The sequence below is a fragment of the Vombatus ursinus genome, unplaced genomic scaffold (assembly GCF_900497805.2).
Source record: "Vombatus ursinus unplaced genomic scaffold, bare-nosed wombat genome assembly UNPS02011572.1, whole genome shotgun sequence".
In the NCBI taxonomy this organism is placed as follows: Eukaryota; Metazoa; Chordata; class Mammalia; order Diprotodontia; family Vombatidae; genus Vombatus; species Vombatus ursinus.
This window is the reverse complement of record NW_020951350.1, coordinates 5,106,840-5,129,763: the sequence shown is the minus strand read 5'-3', so window position 1 is coordinate 5,129,763 and position 22,924 is coordinate 5,106,840. Positions and strand designations below refer to the sequence as shown.

Here is a 22,924-nt window from a genome sequence, read left to right as displayed (position 1 = left end):
AACTACTTCTGGCACATTTGTCCCATTTATGGAATAATAGTAATAGCTGACCTTTATATATAGCTTCAAGATTTACAAAGTGCTTCATATACATGATCTCATTTGATCCTTACAACAACCCTGTGAGGTAGGTACAACAGGTATTAATATCCCCATTTAACAGCTGAAGAAACAAGCTAAAAGAATTAAGTAACTTGCCCAAGGTTATCCAGCTACTAAGTGTCAGAGGCTAGAATTGGAAATCCGGGTTTTGCCTGACTCTAAATAGAATGCTCCCTACATCATGCTGCCTTCCTTTAAAAAAACAAACACAAAAAAACCTTAGAGGCCCCAAATTAGAAAACATTCTCTATCTATCTTTGACTTGAATTGTTTTTAAAGTCAAAATTGGGTAAATATATTCAACTCAGAAAATTTGGAGTGATAGATGTTAATTTGAACTTTTATTTCTTTCTTCTAGAAAGAACATTTAATTATCTTTGCTCATTTAATGGAAATATCCAGCATATGTGGTGAAGCATAGTGCACAGGGCACTGGAAGTTTAAGTCCTGGGTTCAAATCATTCCTCAGACACTGGGCAAGTCACTTAAGCTCTCTGGGCCTCAGTTTCCTCATCTGTAAAATTGAAGGGTTGGGTTCCAAGGCTCTAAAGGCCCTTAAAGTTTTAAATCTATGTTCCTAGTTGAAGGTAATGGTAACTTTTAGGTGACTGTGCCGTGCTCACTCTCTTCAATCTCCAGGTCGCCCTTTCTAACCCTAAAGTGTATCTCTGATCAGTGAAGTTAAAGAGCAGAAAGAACCCAAGAGCAGCGCTGCAATGTATGGCATTGGTCACATGGGTAGTTTTCGCTAATGCTTAGAATTCATGGTTCTGTGTGGCTTCATGAAAGGAAAGGCCTGTGCTCTCTTCCACCTGTGACCACTAAGAAAGGGAGAGAGGGACAGCAGAATCCTGAGCTGGTGTCAAAGGGGATTTTTGCACCTTTCTCCAACTTTTAGGCCCCTGAAGTAACAACCGAAGTTAAGAACTTGAGGCAGAGCCAGGGCTGTCTGTGAAAACTAGTATGAAGAGCTAAGGACAGGAATGAGTCAGAAGGTCCATTCCCCCAAATGTCCATTATCAGCCTCTTGCCCAGCCCCCTACTGAAGTGACCCAGACCCTTAACATTTTTTAATTAAAAAAAAATTCTGGATTCATTGTCCTGCTCGTTAAATTAGACCAAGTCTACGACATGAATAAAGCCAGACTTTGGGGAAGTAAAAATGTGAATTAACATGTTGACTATTACTTACCTTTCCCCTTTCCCTCAAGCTGAGTCCTATCCTTCCCCCTGACTTTTGCTGCCTTAGGAAGAGAGTCAGTGACTGGGGAAGAAGATTTTGGGAGAAAGCCAAGTATATTTCAGAATCTATTAGCCAGTGTTACTGGGCTGCATTCTTCTGCATCAATATTGAAATCTAGGGGACTGGCATTAGAGGATGATACCCCTTACTCTGATATTCAAACCCAGATTTATGATGGAGAGGGAAACCCCTAACAGTGGCAAGAACAGATGCTCAATAAATAATTGTTTATTGATGGAAAAGGGCAGAGGATCAGGCAATATGGTATCCACCTTCCTACCAAGCTCATTCCTCTATAATCACTCCAGCCTGCCCACATTCATGCAGAGGACAGGCATGGACAAGTGCACTTGCATATATACACTTGCACAAATGCACACACACATATGGACACACACACACACACACATATTGAGATACGGCCTTTAAGTTGCATGTTTTCTAAAGGTTAGATCTTCAGCACAGATTTTCATTAGGATCACCTGCTAGTTTCGTGAGGTTGGAATCCTTTCCCAAACTACAGTCAAAAACTTCAACTCATCTCATTAGTTCCTGGAGTTCTTCACCATTTTCCTGTTGCTGATTAAATGACCTGGGCACTATTCAATAAAAGGACAGTATGTGACCCAAACTGCTCCCTCCAAGGTTTTTCTGGGTAGGCATTCTGTGGGGATTCCAGATTCTTTTGTCGTAGAGGGACTAGGGCTCTTGGAGGGTGGCTAAAAGAGAATGACCCAGTGTCATAGTTTCCTTATACCCATAGCCATCTTCTGGGTTTGATGGGGTGGAAAAAGGACTGTAACTTGCCTTGGCTCCTCTCTTTTTGAGTTCTCATAGCAAAGGTGTTCTATCTATGGCAGTAAACATTTACATAGGTCCATGCGTATGTACACATACATTTTCCAGGTGGTACAAGAGTGAGCACGTTGAGAAGCAGAAGACGTGGTACAGGGGACCTGAAGGTGAGACCAAGAGTCATGGATTTCTTTTCATCATGTGTTTCATATCATCTCTATCTTGGTGTAAATCTTCCTAGAAAATTTCCAGAAAGTAGATTGATCCTGATGTGGAGAGGGACCTTTCCTAAAATTGCTCTAATAAAGATTAAGCACAACCCAAAGCCTTTTCACTTGGAGATTTTAAAACTGGGTACAAGCAGCAATTAATCCTGACACTAGCCTGGGATACCAGGAAGCCAGGTTATTAGCCCTGATGGAAAACCCAGAGAATCAGATCAACTGGCCTAAGGTTTCCATGAAATCAGTGGCAACATCTGGAGTAAGAAATGTTTAAACTTATGTGGGTTTAACTAGCCAATCCAACAGCAAGAGATGGAGATACCCCAATAAACAGGTTTGCTACGAACCCCTTTTTGTGTCGTGGACCTCTGTGGCAGTCTGGCGAAACCAATGGACCCCTTCTCAGAATAATTTTTAAATGCATAAATGATATATAACATTAGAAAAAATCAATTATATTGAAATGTAGTTATCAAAACTTATTTTTCACAGACCCTAGGTTAAGAACCCACAGCCTAGAGAGTATTGAAGCATTTGAATTTTGACCTAGGGAATAGTGCCTTTTTTACTCATTCTAGTGGGAGAGAGTAAGGAGAGGAATGGCAGTGATCTTTGCCCCTATACACTGATGCCTAGTAACCTGGCATCTTAATAGTATTCTGTACCTGCTGGTTGTCTCACTATGTTCCTCTTTGACCACCATTCTCACTATCACATTAGCTTCTCTGGGAGTAAGGAGTGATGCCAAGCATCTAGCCATTCTACTCTGATTTTGTGTCATGCAAAGAACAAGGGGATCCAGGGACTGAAGAGGAAACCTGACTTTAGCAAGAAGAATAGTCTCCTGTCTTCAGGAGGAATATCCTACATTGTAATCCCAGAATCTGATCAAATTATAAGTTTATAAAAGAGAAAAGAAATTAAATGAGAAATACTTTGAGGGTTTAATTCATTTTAATGATAGTCCCTAGACAGCAATTTTGCCTGTTTAACATTTCTGCAGACAAAACAGTCAACTTTCTTATCTCATCCAGCTTAGGTGAAGATCAGGAGAATGACTGAGGCTTCAGCTCCCTGGAGTCCCTAGTCTCCTGAAGTACCACTGGTTCCGGGTCCTTCCCCCCTCCAGCACTTACTTCCTGAGCCTTGAATGAAGGAACTCAGCCCAAGCCGCCATACATAATGCCCAGCCAAACAGATGAGACAGAAGCAGGCATTGTCTCGGCATCTGAGAAATGTGCCTGTTAAAGAGAGTGGGATGGGGGGATGGAAGGTGGTGGAATACTAAAAGGGGCTGGAGATGGGATATGCCAAGGACAGTTCAAACAAAAGAGTAGAGCAGATCAAAACAGGCTCCTAAAAGTGAGACCTTGAGAAAGGAGGAAGGGTAGACCTAGCTTCTTTGCCTAGGACAACTCATTCTAAACTTAGGAAGTCATACTTCCTCCTCATTGTTTTCAATGTGTGTCCCTTTGAATAGATTCCATAATCCTACAGTGCCTGGAAATGAATCCAACTCCCAGAGGGAAATTCTTGGAGACACTTCCTAGAAGGCTACATGAACTCTGCAGCATGGTGACATCATGCAGTGTATACTCTGGTTTAGGTAGACATGCTTTTATGGTTTTTAAGTCTTGTGAAGGGGTGAGATGTGGGGGTTGCAATATCCTGGAAGCATGGGTATAGCCCAAAGGGAATGGAATAGATGGGGGAAATGTCATCCTGAACCCCAATATCTCATCCAGTACTTGATGAATATGGTAACAGCTGCAGCCTAGTTCGTTAGGTTCCTCTGCCAAAAAGCCAGTGTCCTCAAGATTGCCATTGCTCCAAGATGGAGAGGTATATATCTAAGTAAAGTCCACTTCATACACCAGGTTGTGCTGTACCTCCTGGTATTGCAACCTTGTGTCAGTATCTTATAGCATGCCCACACAATCAGAATCTGTGCAAAGTGTTATCTCCACACTGTGGAGCTCCTGAAAGAATACTCCATGGAGAGAGGCTCTCTTTTAGCCCCAGATATTGTGGGAACAAGAAGTCTGACCAGACACAGACACATCAACTACAAATTTTGGGGAATCACGTGAGAAAGGAAGTGTAGCATTTCCACCTTTTTATGATCAAATAATTTTGAAGGTGGTAGCAATGAAGGGGGAAATGTAAGAGACTTCTTAACTCCTGTTCTTTACCCCTCTCCCCAGTACATAAATTCTAAATGTCCTATGCCCAGAGAAAGCAACTATGGGCAAGAAGACAGAGCAGGTATTTCTTCACCTTTACCCAGTTCTCCTTTTTCATCCCAACCTCCTTTCCTCTTCTCCCTGCATCTTTCCTCTCAAGCCTCTTATCTTTTTTTCCTCTACAATCTTTCCCTTTCCCTTTCCCCTTCTTTACTCTTTTCTCTTGCTTCAGGGGCAGGAGTGAGGTGGGGATGCTGAAAGGGGAGGGAGGGGAAAGGGGTTGGCTCCTTACGTCAGTGACTCTCAAGCTTTTCATCTCAGGACCCTTTTACACTCAAAAAATTAAAGCCTCCCCCCCCCCCCCGAACTTTTGTTTATGTGAGTTATATTCATTGATATTGCCATATTAGGAATGAAAACATCCTGATATTATTATGAAAATAGTTTTGACCTGGCAGACCACACTTTGAGAATCTCTGCCTTAAGTAAATAAAACTATTTACTTTAGTGCAGGAATTTTATTAGCTAGGGCTCCCTCTCCTGGCCAGATCTCAGCTTACATGAGGTGAAGGTTTGTTCCTATTGAAATCAGTGTCAACAGATGTCATCCCCCTTAACCCCAAGGCATTTCTTCCTGGGGAGTATGTCATAAGAATCACAGATGGACTACAATCACCAAACCTTCTCATACTCTTACCTCAGATTTAGCTGTGAGAATCTCCTCCTCTTCCTCTGTCTCCCCCTCCAGCTAATTCACAGAGATGTTAATTTCTGGAGCCCTCAGCTGGTATATCAACTCAGACTTTAGGGAAAAGAGTGAAAAAAAAAACCCCAGAGTTCTCCAGTAAGTGCTGGAGAGGCCAATCTAGCTGGGCAACCCCATCACTCAGATAGATCTCAGAGTTTACTGCCCACCTACCCCCATATGGGAAAAGCCCCACACCCAGCCTGTGTATTTCCTCTCTGTTTTACTTAGCACAAACATTTTTTTGAGGGGGATCTGGACCTATAATGCATATCAGCAACCCTTCTGGGACTTTATAGGGAGTTGCCTGGGGCAATAAGAAATTTTAGTGACCTGAATTTCATCTTCCTGACCCCAAGGGTCATCCTCTAACTTCTATGTCATTTTCCTTCTAGCTGAGTGGAGAATGGAATTACTATGTTATTTGGGGCTGAATAGAAGCTCCTCTTTTCAGGGATAGATGTCCACTGTCTGCCCTGGTTGTTTTCCATCTAAGGCCCCTTGGCTACAGGCTCCCGTGCTCACTGTTGTTCCTCCTGGGATTGAACTCTAGTTCCAATACCTTCTCTTCCTGCACTTTCTTCTCATTTTCCTCTCGAACTGGGTCATCTAGCCAGCTTAACTCCTGTGGTGAGAAGACCCACTCCAGGGCTTTCCGGATCCCCACCAGGCCCAGCAGCTGTACCAGGAGCAAAGTGGCTGTCAGGGAGCCACCCTCCATGACCTTGCTCCAGCCTGTCTTTCCAGTACAATGCTCTCTCCCTCTTGCACTCTGCTTCAGTCAGGCTGGCCCACTTGCTGTACCCCATGCCTGGCATTCCATCTTCTACTTCCCTACCTCTGCCCAAGCTGTGTCTCAGATACCTGAAATGCTTGCTTCTCCTTACCTCCAGTTCTCAGAACTATAGCTCCCCTTAAGGCTTTAGCTCAAGTACCACCTCCTTCAGGAGGCCTTTCCTTATTCCCCTTGTAATTACTGTCTCTCTTCCAAATTTCTGTGTATTTATTTTACGTACATCAGTATTTACTTATCTGGGGACATTTTGTATCCCCTCAGTAGAACATCAACTCCTGGAAGGCAGAGGCTGTTTCTTTTATGTATGGATCCCTACCCAGTACCTTGAACTTAGTAGCTGCTTGATAAATGCTTGTTGATGAAGGGGTGGAAGGAGGGCTATTAGATGTCAGTCTGCATATACTGCTTCACTGTATGACTGGAACCAAACTTTTCTCTTTTCTCTCTTTGATTTCCCTAAGGGTTACCTTGGGAACCTTCCTAGAGTCAAATTAATTAACTTAATTTCAATAGCCAGACCTATGACCTGGGAGCTGCTATGGAAGATAGTTTCTATTTCATGGTATGTTGGTAGAAGAAAGTAGTTTTCCCCTCTTAGGGAGCCATAAACACCCCACTTATACCACAAAGGCTATGGAAATTGTCCTCTTCCAAACCCTGGTATGATAAAGCCCACTTTAACACCCTTAACACCCCTTAACACCTTAACACCCCCCAAGCCCACTGTCACCATGAGGGGGAACACAATAGCAGCTGCTGTAGACTTGACTGCCCAGAGTAGACCCAAGCAGATCAGCTGTACTGTTGTGAAGAGGTGGATTCGACTGAGAGGCACATGTCTTAGAAGCAACAGGTCTGGCTGGTGTTTTGCTGGCATCAGCAGCAGTTTCACACGTTCTGAGAACTGTGTGAGAAGAAAGGAAGATTAGGGGATGGAGGTCTGAAGAATAACTTTTACCCCTTAAAGCCCTGACCATCCAGGAACACTTTCAAGTATGATGACTGTACATGAGAAGCTTCTATCCTCTTCTTCTCTGTCTGCAAAAGCAAAACAGAACTATCTCCATCATCCTTTGATCTATAGAATTTGATTCCAGATGGCCTGAACCCAGGGAAGAGATCAATGGGGATCAGGAAAAGCAGAATAGGAGTTTGAGGGACGTGGGGAACAGGAACAGAGGACCACCCAGACCAAGAACTGGAAAACCAGGACAAAAAAGAGCCTGGGGGTGGGGTGGGGCTGAGAACTGAAAAAAAGGTTTGGAGATCAGGGTTAAGATGAAGGGCCCTGTGGGTGACTCTGCTTACCTGGGTGCTGCTCAGTGCTGCCATTCCCATATAAAAGAAGATGCCATAGAGCACAGGCATGGGGATAAACTGGAAAACCCAAAGAAAGGAGCTGGTTTCAGGGAGCTCCAGTGATAGGGGACAGGAAAGCAGGCTGGTCAAATTCCTCTCAGAGGGTTTTGTCTTCAGGCTCTCTTCCTCCCTCCCACTCTGTGGGATCTGATGGGGACCTGGGATGGATAGTTCTGGGGACCTATCAGTGCATAGCGATATCTCCTTTAACTTGAGGGAAGACAGGGTGCTTTGTGGGAAAAGTTCTCAACTGGAAGTCAAGACACCTGGGTCCTGGTCCTGGTTCTGTCACTAACTCATTATGTACTTTTGGGTAAGTCATTTAACCTCTCTAAGATTCAATTTCTTCATCTGTAAAAAGAAGAGCTTGGACAAGATGACTTTTCAGTCTCTCTAACTTTAGGATTTTATTAATTTTTTAATCCTGTAGCACTTACCACTCAATTAGCACTTAAGATAAGCTCCCCTATGATGGGTAGCTTTGATATTACTATTGAAATACCTCATGTTGTTTACATTTTCATATGTTTATGTCTTAGTTCCCTAGATAGAAGAAGCTTCCAGAAGGCATGGACTTTATCTTATGTTTCTTTTTGTCTCTCCTATTCCTAGATGGGTGCCTTACACATGTTCAATAAACACTTGCTTATTGAGAATCAAGAGATTTTGTTTCAAAGCTGTCCTGGGCTGTAGTTATACTGTTCTCTGAGATGTCCCAGGAAGGCTGGGATAGGAATGGAGATCTCCTTTAAGCTAGACCCTCAGACCCCAACCCAAGACTGTGACCCAGAGGAATAGGAGTAGGAAGGACCTGTTCCCACTAAGATGACCAGAGCCCCACAAACAATATCTCTGTCCCAAAGACTATTACCTTGAGTCCAGGGGCCAGAAAGATGGAGAGACCAGTGAGGATGAAGACAACTAGGCCTGTGAGCCGCTGCTCCCTGTGTCAAGAGTGAGGAGCTGGGGTTAGTGGGGCTAAAAATATCCATCATTCCAGCACCCCCTTCACTCACACCAAAGCTCCTGACCATGCCCTTTCCTCTAGATCCTCATTCAAGTTTTGATCTTGAGAAAGAAGAGAAGAAGAAAAGAAAGAGAAAGGGATTTTCAGAAACCATTATCTCTGATTTAAAGAAGCCAAAGGAACTCCTTTGCCTCAGTCTAAGCACATCTCAAACACTGTCCCCACCTGATGCCCAGGAAGTGAGGCAGCTCCCCAGGAACACAGGTTTCACTCTCCCGACGAAGACTATCCATGTGGGCTAGTGAGATGACAGTGGTGGAGACATACCAGGGCAGCCCAAAAGCTGAGGTCATCAGCATCAACATGGCCACCCAGAACAGGTCTAAGTGGAATCCAGCACCCTTCTGCAGTAGGGAAGAACCGCATAGACCTTAGTCAAGCTCAATATCCCCACCCCCATTTAACTCAATTTAAGAAGCATTTATTAAGCACCTACTATTTGACAAGCACTGGGGTAGAAAGACAAAAATGAAAAATTTCCCCGATCCTCAAGATGCTTAAATTTCACTGGAGAGCATATAGCGTATATATACATAATCAAATAGATGATACGTACAAAATAAATATAAAGGGACAACTAACAATTGGGGAAATAAAGAAAGTATTTCTAGATTATTCCTACTCCAGTATTCCTGGGGGTTGGAGACTGACAGCCCCAGGGCTCGAAGGGACTATATTCTGGGGAGAACTAGGTAAACAGGAGTAAGGAGGCAATCTCACCTGAAGCTGGTACTCCTTTCGGTTGAGGATTACAGCAGTAATCTGCTGGTCCATGAAGACAAGAATAGACATCAGAAGGGCTGGCAGAGCTGTAGCCAGACACAACCACCAGGGATTGGCTCCAAACAATGGCACTAACCACCTCCGACCAGGATGAGTGGGCTATATGTGATAGAGGTAGAGAAAGGATGGAGTGGAGAGTGTCCACAAAGGTATCTCACCCCATGAACTCAAACCAAGACTCCTCCAAATCCATAAACGCTGCCCCTGCTTGACCCCCATTGCTTCTCAATGAGAAAACTCCTTCCCTTTCCCTCTCTTCTACTATATTGAGGACCTGGAAGAGCTGGTATACAGGTCAGATTACTAATAAAGAGTAGCACATAGCTGGAGGGCCTGAGTTAGGGGACCCTGGAGATTGTCCCTCTACTACTATTTGCAGATGACAAGGGACTGGTGAAAAATGACCTATACATGCCATCTTGGGACCCAGGGTGTGTCAACCCAAGTTCAGACCTGCCTAGAAGCCTGAGTCTGGGGCAGGACTGGGTGTGGTAGCGTCAGCTCTGATTACAGGAGCCAGAGGAGTGCTTGGGGAGTGGAGCCTTGGTGAGGATAGAGACTACTACTTCTGAGTTCCTGAACCCCCAAAGCTTCTTGAACACGAGCCCTTTACCTCTTCCCCTAGAGGCCCTGTAGGATACTGGGACCCATGAGATGGAGGAAGACTCTGAGGCACAGAGGCAAAATCTGTCTGAGCTAAGCCACAGCCCATACCCCTGAAGGGCCCCTGTGTTGTGAAGGAATGGTCTGTCCCGTTCCTTCTAAACTACAAAAGTCAGCTAAGGGTATGATGATCCTCAGTTGTGGGCTACAGAGAAAGGAGTCCCACAGTGAAGGTTGGAATTTAGTAGGGGAAGTCAGGGCTAGGGCCTTGGCATCTCAGAATCCACCAGGGTCCTCCTAGAAGCAGAAAAATGGGAGTAGATAATAGAGCAAAGGCTTAGGGTCTTCTTATTTAAGTTAGCAGTTCCAGGTCCAGAACTGAGGTTATTAGGATCCCTTCTTTCTTCCTCCTCACATGCACTATGTGCCCACTGGGCACACACCCCTGCCTCCCACTCCCTCTAGGACCCTTTTCTCACCTTAAATTCGCTGGGCACTATGAGCTTGGGTGTGCTGAGGCCAAGGGAAGCATCCAGTCCACAACCTAGCAGGATGGCCAGGACCGTGGAGAAGTCACTGATCACCTTCCGTACCTGATCACACAGGATTCAATCCTGATCTGGCCCTTCCAAGTCCCTGCCCCCATATCAGAGAAACAAACTAAAACACCATTTTTTCCTTCCCCCATCCCAATGTCCTATGTAACTGACATCTTCTAGGATAATTGGGATGGGGGAGTGGGTAGTGTAGAAGGAGATACTTACCTTGGAGGGGAAGAAATGGCTGGATTTGAAGTTCTTGAGGATGGTGGCACAGAGGAAAGTGGCAAAGAAAAGTAAGAGGGAGAAAAAGGCAATATCTGGGACAAAGTGACAGCCAAGACCTCTTGGTTGACCTCCTTGAAGGGCACACTCAGGTGGGGATAGCAGAGACACATTTGCAAGGCCTAGGACCTAATTTGAAGAGGAAAAATGGGGGACAGGAAAGCTAAAAGGAAAGTCCAGCTCCTTGGATACATTTCTCTGGGGAGCCCCTTGGGGTGGGGGTTGGAGATGGGAATAGAAGGCCCTGTGGCCTGCAAGAACTGCTAAGTACATGAGTATCATGTGAGGGCAATAGGGAGAAAGCCAGGGAGCACTGATTTCCCTGAGACCTGCCCCAAGAATCCTCTAGTTGCTCCCATTCCCACCCAAGAGCTGTCTCATCCTTAAGTTTGCCTCACCATCCTCAGAGCAGCATCCTTGTTCTCTGGGCTCTGCCCCTTCCACAAAGACATGTTCCCTGGGGGAAAAGACAAAATAGCTGGAAGTCATAAGGAGACAAATTTCAGCTTCATGTAATATGTCAGCTCTTAATTGGAACTTTCCCAAAAGGGAAGGGGCTGCCCTGGCAAGTAGCAGATTTCTCCCAAACATCCTTCTTCAAGAGAGGGTGGATGAGCACTTAACAGGTGCTACAGTGGGAATTTCTTTTTAGGTGTGAGTTGAACTCAGTGATCACCGAGGGCCCTTCTAACTCTGAAATTCTCTGATTCCATAGAACTGGCCTGGTGTGTTTGTAACTCTCTAAACTTAGAAAAGTCTTGGCACTCAGTCACCTATCTGAGACTAAGTTCTCCCTGTGTATTGTGCCTTTCACCCATTGATGGGGCAATAACACTTCTGATACCATGTCTGAGGGTCATCGAATAGTTTCCCCACCAGCCCACCTCCCTTCTGCCCACCTTTTGTGTCTGGGAAGTAACAGAGGCAGCCATAAGGATCAAAGCCAGTATCTTCAGAGAGGCCAGGTCGGTAGATAGGGTAGGCCTCTGTAAGGCTCAGCATCTTGCCAATGGCGTCATAGATGAAGATGAGACTGATGAGGGCACAGAAACCTTCTTCCGTGAAGCGAGTGAAATAACGGACCAGGACACTGGCCTCCGTGGCCACCAGCACCAGGCAGAAGAATGCCACCCAGATCCCCACCCACAGACGGAAGGGTAGGTAGTCTAGGCCATGATTCCTATTCAGCGGAAGAAATGGGAGAAGATTCAAAGGCTCTGACTGAGTTTATCTGTAGTACCTACTCTGGGCCTGGCCTCTCCAGGTAGGTGTCCTATAATTCCCTGAAGGACAGAGGTGACTGCTTCCCAAAGCTCTCCCATCCTCCTTCCTCCCACAGGGCTCTGTAAAAGGCATGGCTAGTGCAGTGGCTGTTCCCCAGGTGGTAGCTGGGGGTTAAGTGGGAGCAAGAGGACAGGAAGCTACTTCTAATTCAGACTTGGGAATTCCCATTGGGCACAGTCTTGCCCTGGATTATAAGAGAGGGTAGGATAGTTGGGGTTGGGGGGTGATGTTCTCTTACCTACTAAAAGCAAAGAGTATCCTCTCAAAGACAAGGACAGGCCCTGTGCTACTGAGAATGGTAAGAGGCTGTCCTGCAAAGAAGCAGAATATCGACCCCGCCACAGCAGTACCCAGAAAACTCTCCAGCACACCCTGGTCAATAGGGGAAAGTGGGTATACTTCACTTCAGGGCCAGAACAATCCCCCTCAGACCAAAGCAGCCCTCAGTAGCCTTCATGAGAAGGGGATGAGGGCAGACAAAAGGGCACAGACTTCTTAATGTCTGTCCTCTACCCTGACTCAGATAATACCCCAGTTTTCTGTTCTAGGATCAGTTGCTCCAGAAGTCATCTCTCCCTCCTCAGAACCCCCATAGCTCATTTTATTCAAATGAGCAAGGACCTAGGTTTAAGGCCTGGCTGGGCTACCTGCATCCTCAGCAAGCTGAGTAAAACTAAGACAAGGAAAGTTAAGGGTACAAGTGGGCCACTGAACTAGGGGTTCTGGGTCTATGCTCCCTGACTCCAATTTCCTTAGGAAAACTACATGGTCAGTGGGCTACCACTCTCTACCCACCTGGATATTATCAGTGGCATCACCCAGTAGCCCTCCAAAGGTGATAGCATTGGTGATCGTGGCCAGATAGATGTAGAGTATAGCAGAAAAGCTCTGGACATCCAGGGCATCCAAGAAGTCACTCAGGTACCAGGGGGCCTTCCTTCTTATATCCTGCACCAGCCCCCCAAACAGCCTACCCACCCCCACACCCATCCCAGGCATCAGATCAGGTACCAGTACCCTCTCCCCACTCCAGTCAGGTTCTGCAGGGTTCCCTCTGGGTCACATCTGGCAAGTCCTTCCCACTGTACCCTCTCAAGAGTTCCAGTCTCTACACCCTTCCCCAACTACTACTTTCCTGGTGTCATGTACCCCTTTTTCCCTTCCCCCTCACTTCCACTTCCTCTCTCCCTTCTGGCCCACACTCACCTCCCTGTCCTCTGGAGCTCCTTGCTAACAGCCTGGGGCGCATGCTCATAGCCATGCCTATCCCTCTTGGAGTTAACATTTCCATTGCAAGAGTCCTTGGACTCCTGGAGCTGTAAAGGAAGCCTAACAAGGGAAAACACTATGGGGTTTGTTGAGTCATACTGATTGCTGCCCCGTCCCCCCCCCCCCCCCCCCCCCCCCCCCCCCCTTCCGAGACTCTCAGCAGCTGGCTCCCCCCACCCCCTCTCCTGCTATGCCCAGGATGTTGCCAAGTCTTGTTGATCATGCCTTCACAATCCCTCTCACATCCATTTTCCTCTCTCCATTCACACATCCTCCACCCTAATTCATCACCTCTCACCTGGACTATTGCAACATCCTCCTAATTAGTCTTCCTGCTTCCAGTCCCACCCCTCTCTATCCATCCTACACACAGCTGCTAGATTAATATTTCTGAAACATTGCTTTGACCACGTCACACACATATAGACACATTCTCAAAAATCTGCAGTGATTCCTGTTGCCTCCAGGATAAAATACAAAAAACTTCAGTCAGGCCTTTAAGGCCTTCTACCACCTGGGCTACCCTTCTGGTTTCCAGCTCACCTGCCCTACTAGCTGTTCCTCATACAAGCAATTCAGTCTCCCATTTCCATGCCCTTGGTCCAGAGAATGTATTTCTTCCTCACTTCTGCACCTTATAATTTCCAGCTTCCTTTAAGACCCAATTCAGATACCTCTGTGAGGCTTTTCCTGCTGCTCCCAAATGTTACACTCTTTTTCTCTTTGTGTTTTTGTATGTAGAGACAGCTAGGTGGTGCATCGAATACAGCACTGGGCCTGGAGTCAGGAGGACCTGAATTCAAATTTGACCTCAAACACATACTAACTATATGACCCTGGGCAAATCACTTAGCTCAGTTTGGCTCAGTTTCCTCATCTGTAAAATGAGCTGGAGAAGGAAATGGCAAACCACTTAAATATCTTTGCCAAGAAAACGCCAAATGGGGTCACAGTGAGTCGTATATGACTGAATAACAACAGATTTTTGAATATACTTTTTCTTTACTTATATATGTACATGTTGAACATACACACGTAAGTAGAATGTGAAGGCATAGACTGTCTCTCTTTTCTCGTTTTGTTTTGTTTCATTTTGTTTCAGTCTTTGTATACTCAATACCTTGCAGTGTGCTAGGCATACAGTAATTGCTTCGTAAATGTTTGTTGAATTGAATTGCTCTGCCCCCTGGTGGCTATCCATGGCTACTGCATACAGTTTTTCTCACAGATTGAAGTGGGTGTTCCTTTTTTTAAACAAAGTCTAACCTTCATACCCTCTAACCAAAAAATTATTTAAATTTAAAAAAAAACTATGTTCCATAAAACTGTGAACACTAAGTTATTTTTACTTTAAAATACATATACTAACTGTAACAAGACAATAAAATGTCCTATTTGCTTCAATGTCCCCTTCTTGATCTCTTTTGCTTTTTTGTATGTTCTTTCAAATTTTGTTGCAATTATTATTATTGTTTTTTACATAGTTATAAAGATTTTTTTCCTACATACTTATATAGTTATAGTCAGGGTATAGCCCTCAGTAGGAAAAAATCTCATCTGTTAGGGCAGCTAGGTGGTGCAGTGGATAGAGCACCAGCCCTGAAGTCAGGAAGACCTGAGTTCAAATCTGGCCTCAGATATTTGATACTTACTAGCTGTGTGACCCAAGGCAAGTCACTTAACCCCATTGCCTAGCAAAAAAAAAACAAAACAAGAATCTCTTCTGCTTATGCCTTCCCTCTGGACTACTCCAAGCGTCTTCTCACCTTTTTATGTATTCATATTTGCCAATTCTTGTAGTATAATTTTATTATATTCATATATGCCACATTCTATTTACCAGTTCTCCAGTTGTTGCATGCTTGGGTTCATCCCAGTTTTTCAAGATTACAAATAAAGCTGCTATGCATATTTTTGTAAAAATAGTTATCTTTTCCCTCTACCCCTAACCTTCATAGGCCATAGTCCTATCATTAATGGGCCAAAATATGTGAGCAGTTTTGAAACTCTTACTGTATCATGCTGAGTTGCTGTGTATAAAAGATTGTTCCAGGTGGGCAGCTCCACCAGCAGTGTGGTAGTTGAAATGTTTATTTTTGGTTTTTACTATCTTTGCCTATTTAAGGTGGTTCCTCAGAGTTGTTTTGATTTGCATCTCTGATAGTTTGAACAATTTTTCAAGTTGTGATTGACAATTGGTGCTTCCTTTTTTAGAGATTTGTTTGTCAAAATCCTTTGACCAGTCACTTATCTATTGAGCCAACTCTTTTCTCCATCAATCTGCCACAGGAATCTGTGAGAGATAGATCTATGCAAAATGAAGGCCTCCTGCCTCTTCCTCCCTTCCCTTCCATGTACCTCTTGTGCAGAATAGACAGGCACTTTGATGGAGGGATCCGTTCTGTGAGGTCTCCTCCACCAGGGGGCAGTACCATCACCTCTTCTAGGAAGACATCCACTGCAGAGACAAGGTCTTGGGGACTGCTAGCCTGGCAGACTGAACAACGAAACAGCTATGGAGGTAGAAAGGAGGAGTTAGGCCGAAAGCAACAAAACTTCTTTGATGCATAGGCAGAGGTCAAAAAGAGACAGGGAACAAATAAAGGCTTATTGTTGATGTTGTTTAAATATATCTATTATTCTTTTTCCATGGGGAAAAAAAAACATAGTTTGGGTTCTGATTTTTGTTTACCTGATCACTCAAGAGAACAGCTGCAGCTCTGCCCATCTCATGATAGCCTTTACCCAGGGCTGGGGGACCGAGGATGATGCAGACAAACCTAAGGCAGATGTGGGGTTGGGGGGAGGAGGGTGGAGCAAACACAGCATAGTTTTCCCGACTACACAACTCTGACCCCTCTTCCCAAGCACATATACCAACCTGATAAATTCTGAGTTTAATCACCTGGGATCTGAGTTGGGCAACAATGCCAACAACTGACATTGCTATAGCCCTTTAAGATTTACAAAACACTTTCTCACAACAACCCCATAAGGACAGTATTACAAATATTATGATTCCCCATTTGACAGTTGAAGAAACTGAGGCCCAGAGAGATCAAGTGACTTATCCACAGTCACAGCTAGGAAGTAGCCAAACTAGCCCAACTCCTGATTGCCACCCATCTAACTCACTCCTTATGCCTCCACCAAAGATTTACTTCCCAGCTATACTTCTGAGTCTCTGGCCCTAATGCCCAGCCTATACCTGATGGGTAGGGGCACTTCTGTCAAAGTCCCCAGTACCACTGGCTTCGAAAGATGCACAAAGACTCCCAATCGCTGGGTCAGGAAGTCCAGCTCTCCAACCAGCACAGCCGCAGCCTCAGTCTCAGGAGGCAACTTCTGCCACAGAGGGCTCTGTAGCTGGTGAATTGGGTGGGGCACAAAGGGTGAGGGGCTGCTTGGAAGGGGAGACTCATGGGAGGCAATGAGTTGGGAAAGGAAGAATGAGACAAATCATTGCTAGTGAGAATCCCATGGTTTTGGTGGTGGGGGCTATGAGACCTCCCCTTTCTTGCTTACAGAAAGAATTGTCTCCTCGAACTCACCTGTGCCCAGCCCTGCTGTGCATATGGGGAGAGAGGTGAATGTGGATCCCTATAACCATCCCCTCCAGTCCTGCCTAAAGGTGGAAAGTTATACAAACCTGTTCCTTCAGGGCTGGCTCCTTAGCAGAAGAAGGCATCTCAGTAGGATGCCCACCTGTAAGGGATGTTATAAAGGATGTTCCTTTATGGGGTGGGAAGTTGAGCTAAATGACCCATGTGATCCCTTCCAACTTTAAGGTTCTGTGATTCTCTAACTGCAAATGTGGGGGCAGTAGGCTTCAGTTCAATATAAGAAACAACTTTTGAGAGATGAGAAGTGTCCAGCAATGGAATGAACTGTCACATAAAGTAGTGGACTTCCTCTCACCAGATAGGTAAAAGCAGGGAGCAAATAAATGAACACTTGTCATAGGTGCCATAGAGCAAGGGTTCTTAGCCTCCTCTGTCCGAGAAATACTTCTTTTTTTTTTAATTTGATAATTGCATTTTGGTATAATTAGTTTCCTTTGTAATGCGATGAATTTTATTTTGTGCTTTTAAAAACATTTTTTCTCAGGAGTATATAGGCTTTACCAGACTGACAAGAAGTCTACAAATGCTTGCTATAGGGAGTATTTCTTTATTGGGTGAGAGGTTAAACTAAATTACTTTTAAGGTCTCTTCCAATTGAATGATTCTAGGACCCCCTGAATTTGTAGGGGAAAAAGTCAAGAGAAACCCATTACACAAACTTCCCACCCTCAAAACACAGAAGTCTTCCTTGTTCTCAGGAATATTTTTCTAGGAATTCACTTGAAGGAGCTGTACCCTCTGAGGATTTGGGGGAGAGGTTTCTTACCCCTGCAGAGACTTGTACCAAGTCTCCTGGCAGCTGACCAACACATGGGCTGCATGTGATGCTGAGGTCTCTGGAGCAGGACCAGTTTCAGCCTCTCTCTCACTTCTGGGTTCAATGATTCCACCCTGGTCACCTGTTCTGGGGGAAAGAGACACAAAACTCTACTTTCTGTTTCTGCTTCTCGTTCCAGGGACTGCTGTCTCCCCTAATTACTTCCACTCCTCTTCCTCATTAACTAGTCTGTTTTTATTCTAGCTGGATTACCATGTAATCATATTCTAATTCTAGGAGAATTTGAGAAGGAGGGACAATAATGTTGGTCATCTCTCTATGCCTCCTTTCTCTGAAATCCTGGGAATACCCAGCCCCTTCCCACAGCCTGAGTTTTAGGGAATGCTGAATCCATTCTAGGGGACTGGAATGAATCTGGGGAAGATTGCATGATCTAGCCCTAGCTTTGCTAGGGGGTGGGGAGTGGGAAGCTCCATGCTGTATGAGAGAGTCACTCCCAGTATTTGGGGGTCTCATAAAAATGCCCCAAATCTGGAAACATTGGGGGACCCTCTCTGGAGTAGGAAGCTATAGGAATGAAGACTTATAGATACATCCCTGCTTAGGGTCCATCCACTTCTCATCTTCCCTGGATACCTGTTAGCTCAGAGAGACTTTGTACAGGACAGTCTAAAAGCACCAGGCCTGTGGTCAGCAGGGCCCGAAGTTCCCAGACGCTTGACAGGGACAGGGTGGGCACATGTGGGCTGCTCCAACGTCTGGCCTGTAGGTCTAGCTTCTCTTCAAACAACATCCATCTGGGGGTGTGCAGAAGGGAATAGCATCACGCTCCGTGGAGCCTAAATACCCAACCCCTCCTCCTCTCCCCCTCCCATCCTGGCCCCTCACTGCCCTGGGTAGAAAATAGGGAGAAAAAAAAAGGACACATCCAATTCCCCTAATAAAGATCTGGGGAGGATAAGAGGGGAGAGAGTAGAGAATGTGGGAAGTGACAGTGGCAAAAAAGGTAGCACCCTTTCTTTGGCTATTAGAGCTCTGTCTCCTCCTCTTCCCAAGCTAAGCAGCTGAGGAAAGAGAAAGCAGGCTAAATGATTAAAGGAATAGGAAGCCCAGGGGAAGTAGTAGGGGTAAGGGTGACAAGGGTCCTTAAACCACTCACCTGCCTGTTTCCCTCCATTCCTGGTTTTGAGGGCTTCCCAGGAGCTCATTCAGTTGAATAAAGAGGTAGGGACTCCCTACCCCTCTTTGCTTCCTCCCTTGTTCTGAGGGCCCCAGATGGGGAGGGCTATGGCTGCTGCCTGGGTGTCTCAGTGGGGAAGTCTCAGGATCCCCAAGGTATTCAAGCTCCTGTTCTGGTGGCGTCATCTATCCAACAGGTAAGAGAGACAGTGAAATTACTTAGTCTTGTGTCTGTTTAGTCCAGAGTCCCTAAGCCTAGAGTGACTTAGGGAGCCAAGCAGCTTACCTTATAAAGGGGGCCCTTCCAAGATCCCAGCTGAATGAGGCACCACCCCTTTGCACCACCTCCAACCCGTCCTACCCCCAATAAACACATACACAAATAAAAACACAGCAGTCCGTGTTGACTCTGGATCAACCCAGCTCAGACTATTCCATTATCAACAACACTAACCATTCCTTCCCCACCCCAGCTTATGTGTTTGTGTATGAATATAACTGGCATCCTTGCCTCAGGGAGCCCACTTGTCTAAGTCCGAGGGACTCTTCAGAGCCCCAGCTCTTCCCCTTTCTCCCAGGAGGAGACAGGGGAGGTCTGAGGGACATGGGCTTTTGGATAGCTTGTTGTGTATAAACAGTAGGAGGTAGTTGGGTTGGGAAAGCCAACATGCTTTCATATCATACCTCCCCTCCCCTCTGGACACATTGTACCCCCCCCCCTCCTTTTCTTCCCCTTATTTTGTGTCAAATGCAAACAATAAATATCCAAGACTGTTTTCAGTGTCATCAACTCAGTGGGGGTGAGAAATAGTCACATTTAGGGAGAGAGCCAAAATAGGGGTTCACAAATGATAAAGCCAGGGTTTCTGGAGTAGGAATTAGGAAGGATGGAATGACTTGAGGGAGATGGGAGCAATCACTTAAATTTTTAAAATTTATTTTTATTCTGAACTTAACAAACACCAAATATAATAATTTGCATATACATGATAGAACAGAAAATGAGAATAACACATGAATCCTCTCTTATTATGTACAGTTTGCGTTTCTTTTTAAGCACATAAATTCAATTTATAGCTTCCAAAGCTATCCTGCTTTTCTCCTCTTTTCTTTGCACACACACACACACACACACACACACACACACACACACACAGATGTCTCAATGACTCTTACTCTTTTTTTTCTTTTTCTATTCTGTCCCTTCCCCATTAGGGAAAAGAAAAACAAAGTCCTTGTACTAGATACGAATAGTAAAGCAAAACAAATTCCCATATCAATTACATCCAAAAAATGTCTGTGTCCTCTCTGTCAGGAGGTGGGTAACATCTTTCATCATTAGTCCTCTAGAATCATGATTGGGCATTACATTGATCAGAGTTCTTAAGTCTTTCAGAATTGTTTTCTGCCCTTGTACTAGTCCCTGGTAACCAGATTTCATCATAAAATTCTCCCCAAGATTATATCCCCAACAGCACAATGGATAGAGAGTTGGCCTTGGAATCAGGATATCCTGACTCTAACACACTGACTGTGTGATCATGAGCAAGTCACCAAACTTTTTGGTGTCCCAGATAGCTTTATAAAATTATAACTATACAGTAGCCACCTATTTGCATTGGTAGAAAGAGTCTCCTCCTTATAGGAGGTTCCCTATACTATTTTTTATTTAAAAAAAAGAAGATTGTCTCTACTACCCCTAAGTTGAATCAGAGTGCCATAGGAATTGGGAGGAAAGGATATCCAGAGTGTGGTGAATGGAGCTTAAGTATGAGTCATTCTCTCTCCAACCTTGCCTGAAGTGAGGGGGTGTGTGTGTGTGTGTGTGTGTGTGTGTGTGTGTGTGTGTGTGTGTGTAGGGTCACAGGAGCAAAAGGAGGAGCTACATGACTGAAATGAATCAGACACAAGGGAGAACCCTAACCTGAGGATTGCTAGAGGTTGGAGAGATTGGAATGTGTGTATAGGGGGAGGGGAGGAGGAAAATGAGTGAAGGAATGAATAGGAGCAGAGTGGAAGTATTTGTAGGGAGAGGATCTGCGTTTGCATCTCAACTCTGCTTCTACCTGAATGACCTTGGGCAAGTCACCTCACTTCTATGAATCTCTATTTTTTCCTGCATAAAATGAGGGGGACACATCCTGGTTCTGGGGCAATATTTGTTCACTGTGAAGAAGTGAGGTCAGAGGACCAAGATTATTGAGGTGGTGAGTGACCCACCCAAGGTCCCAAGGGGCCACAGGAACAGTAGCTTGGGGTGGTCAACTGGTTTCTGTCCATCATCCACATTCACTGATACTCTCCCAGAGAAGGTGAGCCCCCTGCCCAAGATCACCCAGCATTCCAATAGCAGGGCCCAGCATATGATATCATATCAAGGAACCCCAGGTTCGTATCCTTATGAATACTAAGTTCAACCATAATAGCCAGAAGTCATTCTATTCAGCAAACATTTGTTCTTCAATACCTGCAATGTCTTGGTACTGAGGCTACAGGGTCAAAGTCAAAAGAGTCCCTACCTTCAATAAGTTTACATTGTGCTACTTGACCAAACGGTCAAGTATCTCCCTTGAGCTGACTTGTGAGTCCCCAGGACTTTGGCTGGTGTCAAGGAGAGCAGGATGACAGCATAAGGTCAAAAGCTTTGGAGTCTCAAGACCTCTGCCTGTCTCTTATTGCCTGTGTGACTTCCAGGAAGTTACTTAACCCTCTGAGCTTGTTTTCTCTGTAGAATGAGAGGCTCAGACAAGAAGGTCTCTCAGGTCATCTCCTGCTTTAAATCTGTGATTTGGTGATTAAGTAAATGCTTTTTTGAAATCCCATGTAATTGCCTATGGAAACTGGAGGCACACCATCTGTGCTTCTCTCGATGGCCACTGGAGGGCAATTCCTCCCTCCAACCACCCCTGCTCTAGTTTCACTGCCTGAGCAGACAACATTTCCCCTGCACCACTCCCTACTCCCTCTCTTTCCCTAGGCAAGAAGCCCCATACCACTGAGGTGACAGAGAAATCTGCTGGATGGCAGAGTGGGGGTAGAGACAGGAGAATCAGGCTGTTTAGTTTTTGAGGACTGCAAGTTGGAGCAAAAGAGAGAATAAGGAAAGGAAGAAGGATCTGGACGTTGTGGATAAACAACTGTAGTGTACAGACGCCTTTTCTCCCAATGCTCTCCGTATCCGTCAATCTGAGATTATCTTTCCAAGACCAAGAGACCAGTTCACAATCTATGATAAAGTAATTGGAGCCAGGATCACAGGACTATGGAAATGCAAGCTGAATGGGACCTTAAGAAATCATCTCATCCAACCCTCTCATTTTACAGATAAAAGGAAAGTTAGCTCCAGAAAGGCTGTTATTTTCCCAAGGACACATAGGCAGTAAAAATCTGGATTTGCATCCAAAACCTCTACCTAGAAAGCCATTTTCTTTTCAAAAGAACCAATCTATTGGATTGGACCCCCTTTGCCTCCACCCACTGGTTGCCCAGAACTTCAACTCCCAAGTATGGAAGAGACCCCCTGGGGACTAGGGTCAGAGTGAGTCACCAGATTACCAGATAGTAGGGGAAGGGAGAGATGAGGGCATGCAGAGTGGCCAATTCACTGGTTTCAGTCTGAAGACAGATAGGAACCGAAGGCAGAGAGCCCACAAGGGCTCTGACCAGTGTCCTTAAGAATGTGCCCAAACATCTCAGGGACACTAAGAGGTTTAGCAAAGCTCAGACTTGCCTGCAGGTCTGAGGTATGGGGTGGGGGTGGGGGAAAGAATGAGCTTTTACCTCCCAGGGACCAGGGCTAAACTAGTCTCTGATACTTCCTCCCCTCAATCTCTTCACACCCTTTTCTTAGGAAGACAAGAGGGGGAGGCCAAATAACGCTGGGGAGAAGGAGACATGTTTGGGGCAGAGCCTGAGGAAGGTGGGGCAGGAAAACCTCCCTCTGTATTTTCCCCTGACCTTGTACGCTGGTACAGTACAACCTAGTACATAGTTACCTTTCCAAGACATCAACCTCTAAAGCTCCCAAAAGAGCTGAAATAAGAAGTGTCAGTTAAAAAAATGTGAGTCAAAAGGAAATGAGACAAAAAGTTAACTCAGTCAGAGGCA

General features: G+C 45.2%; 1 protein-coding gene across 1 annotated transcript; it reads right to left on the bottom strand.

Moving 5' to 3' along the window:
- Positions 1–3,535: 3,535 nt before the first annotated feature.
- SLC4A9 (solute carrier family 4 member 9) lies at positions 3,536–19,003 on the bottom strand. Its single transcript, XM_027856568.1, has 22 exons — positions 18,798–19,003; positions 18,275–18,435; positions 17,627–17,764; positions 16,887–16,942; positions 16,446–16,603; positions 15,930–16,017; positions 15,596–15,750; positions 13,175–13,297; positions 12,764–12,938; positions 12,207–12,340; positions 11,584–11,864; positions 11,083–11,141; positions 10,625–10,813; positions 10,340–10,453; positions 9,195–9,356; positions 8,640–8,818; positions 8,319–8,391; positions 7,397–7,465; positions 6,819–6,992; positions 5,855–5,971; positions 5,245–5,349; positions 3,536–3,605 (listed from the first exon to the last, which is right to left on the bottom strand). The coding sequence occupies exons 1-21, from the start codon at positions 19,001–19,003 to the stop codon at positions 5,296–5,298; spliced, it is 2,865 nt and encodes a 954-aa protein (XP_027712369.1). The 3' UTR covers positions 3,536–3,605; positions 5,245–5,295.
- Between the last annotated feature and the right edge of the window lie 3,921 nt (positions 19,004–22,924).

Coding starts and splice junctions, on each gene's coding strand:
- SLC4A9 (XM_027856568.1), bottom strand. CDS start 19,003: ATGACGCCACCAGAACAGGAGCTTGAATACCTTGGGGATCCTGAGACT. Junction 16,604..16,886: donor AGCCAGCCCTGAAGGAACAG/GTTTGTATAACT, acceptor CCAATTCACCAG/CTACAGAGCCCTCTGTGGCA. Junction 15,751..15,929: donor CTGTTCTCTTGAGTGATCAG/GTAAACAAAAAT, acceptor CTACCTCCATAG/CTGTTTCGTTGTTCAGTCTG.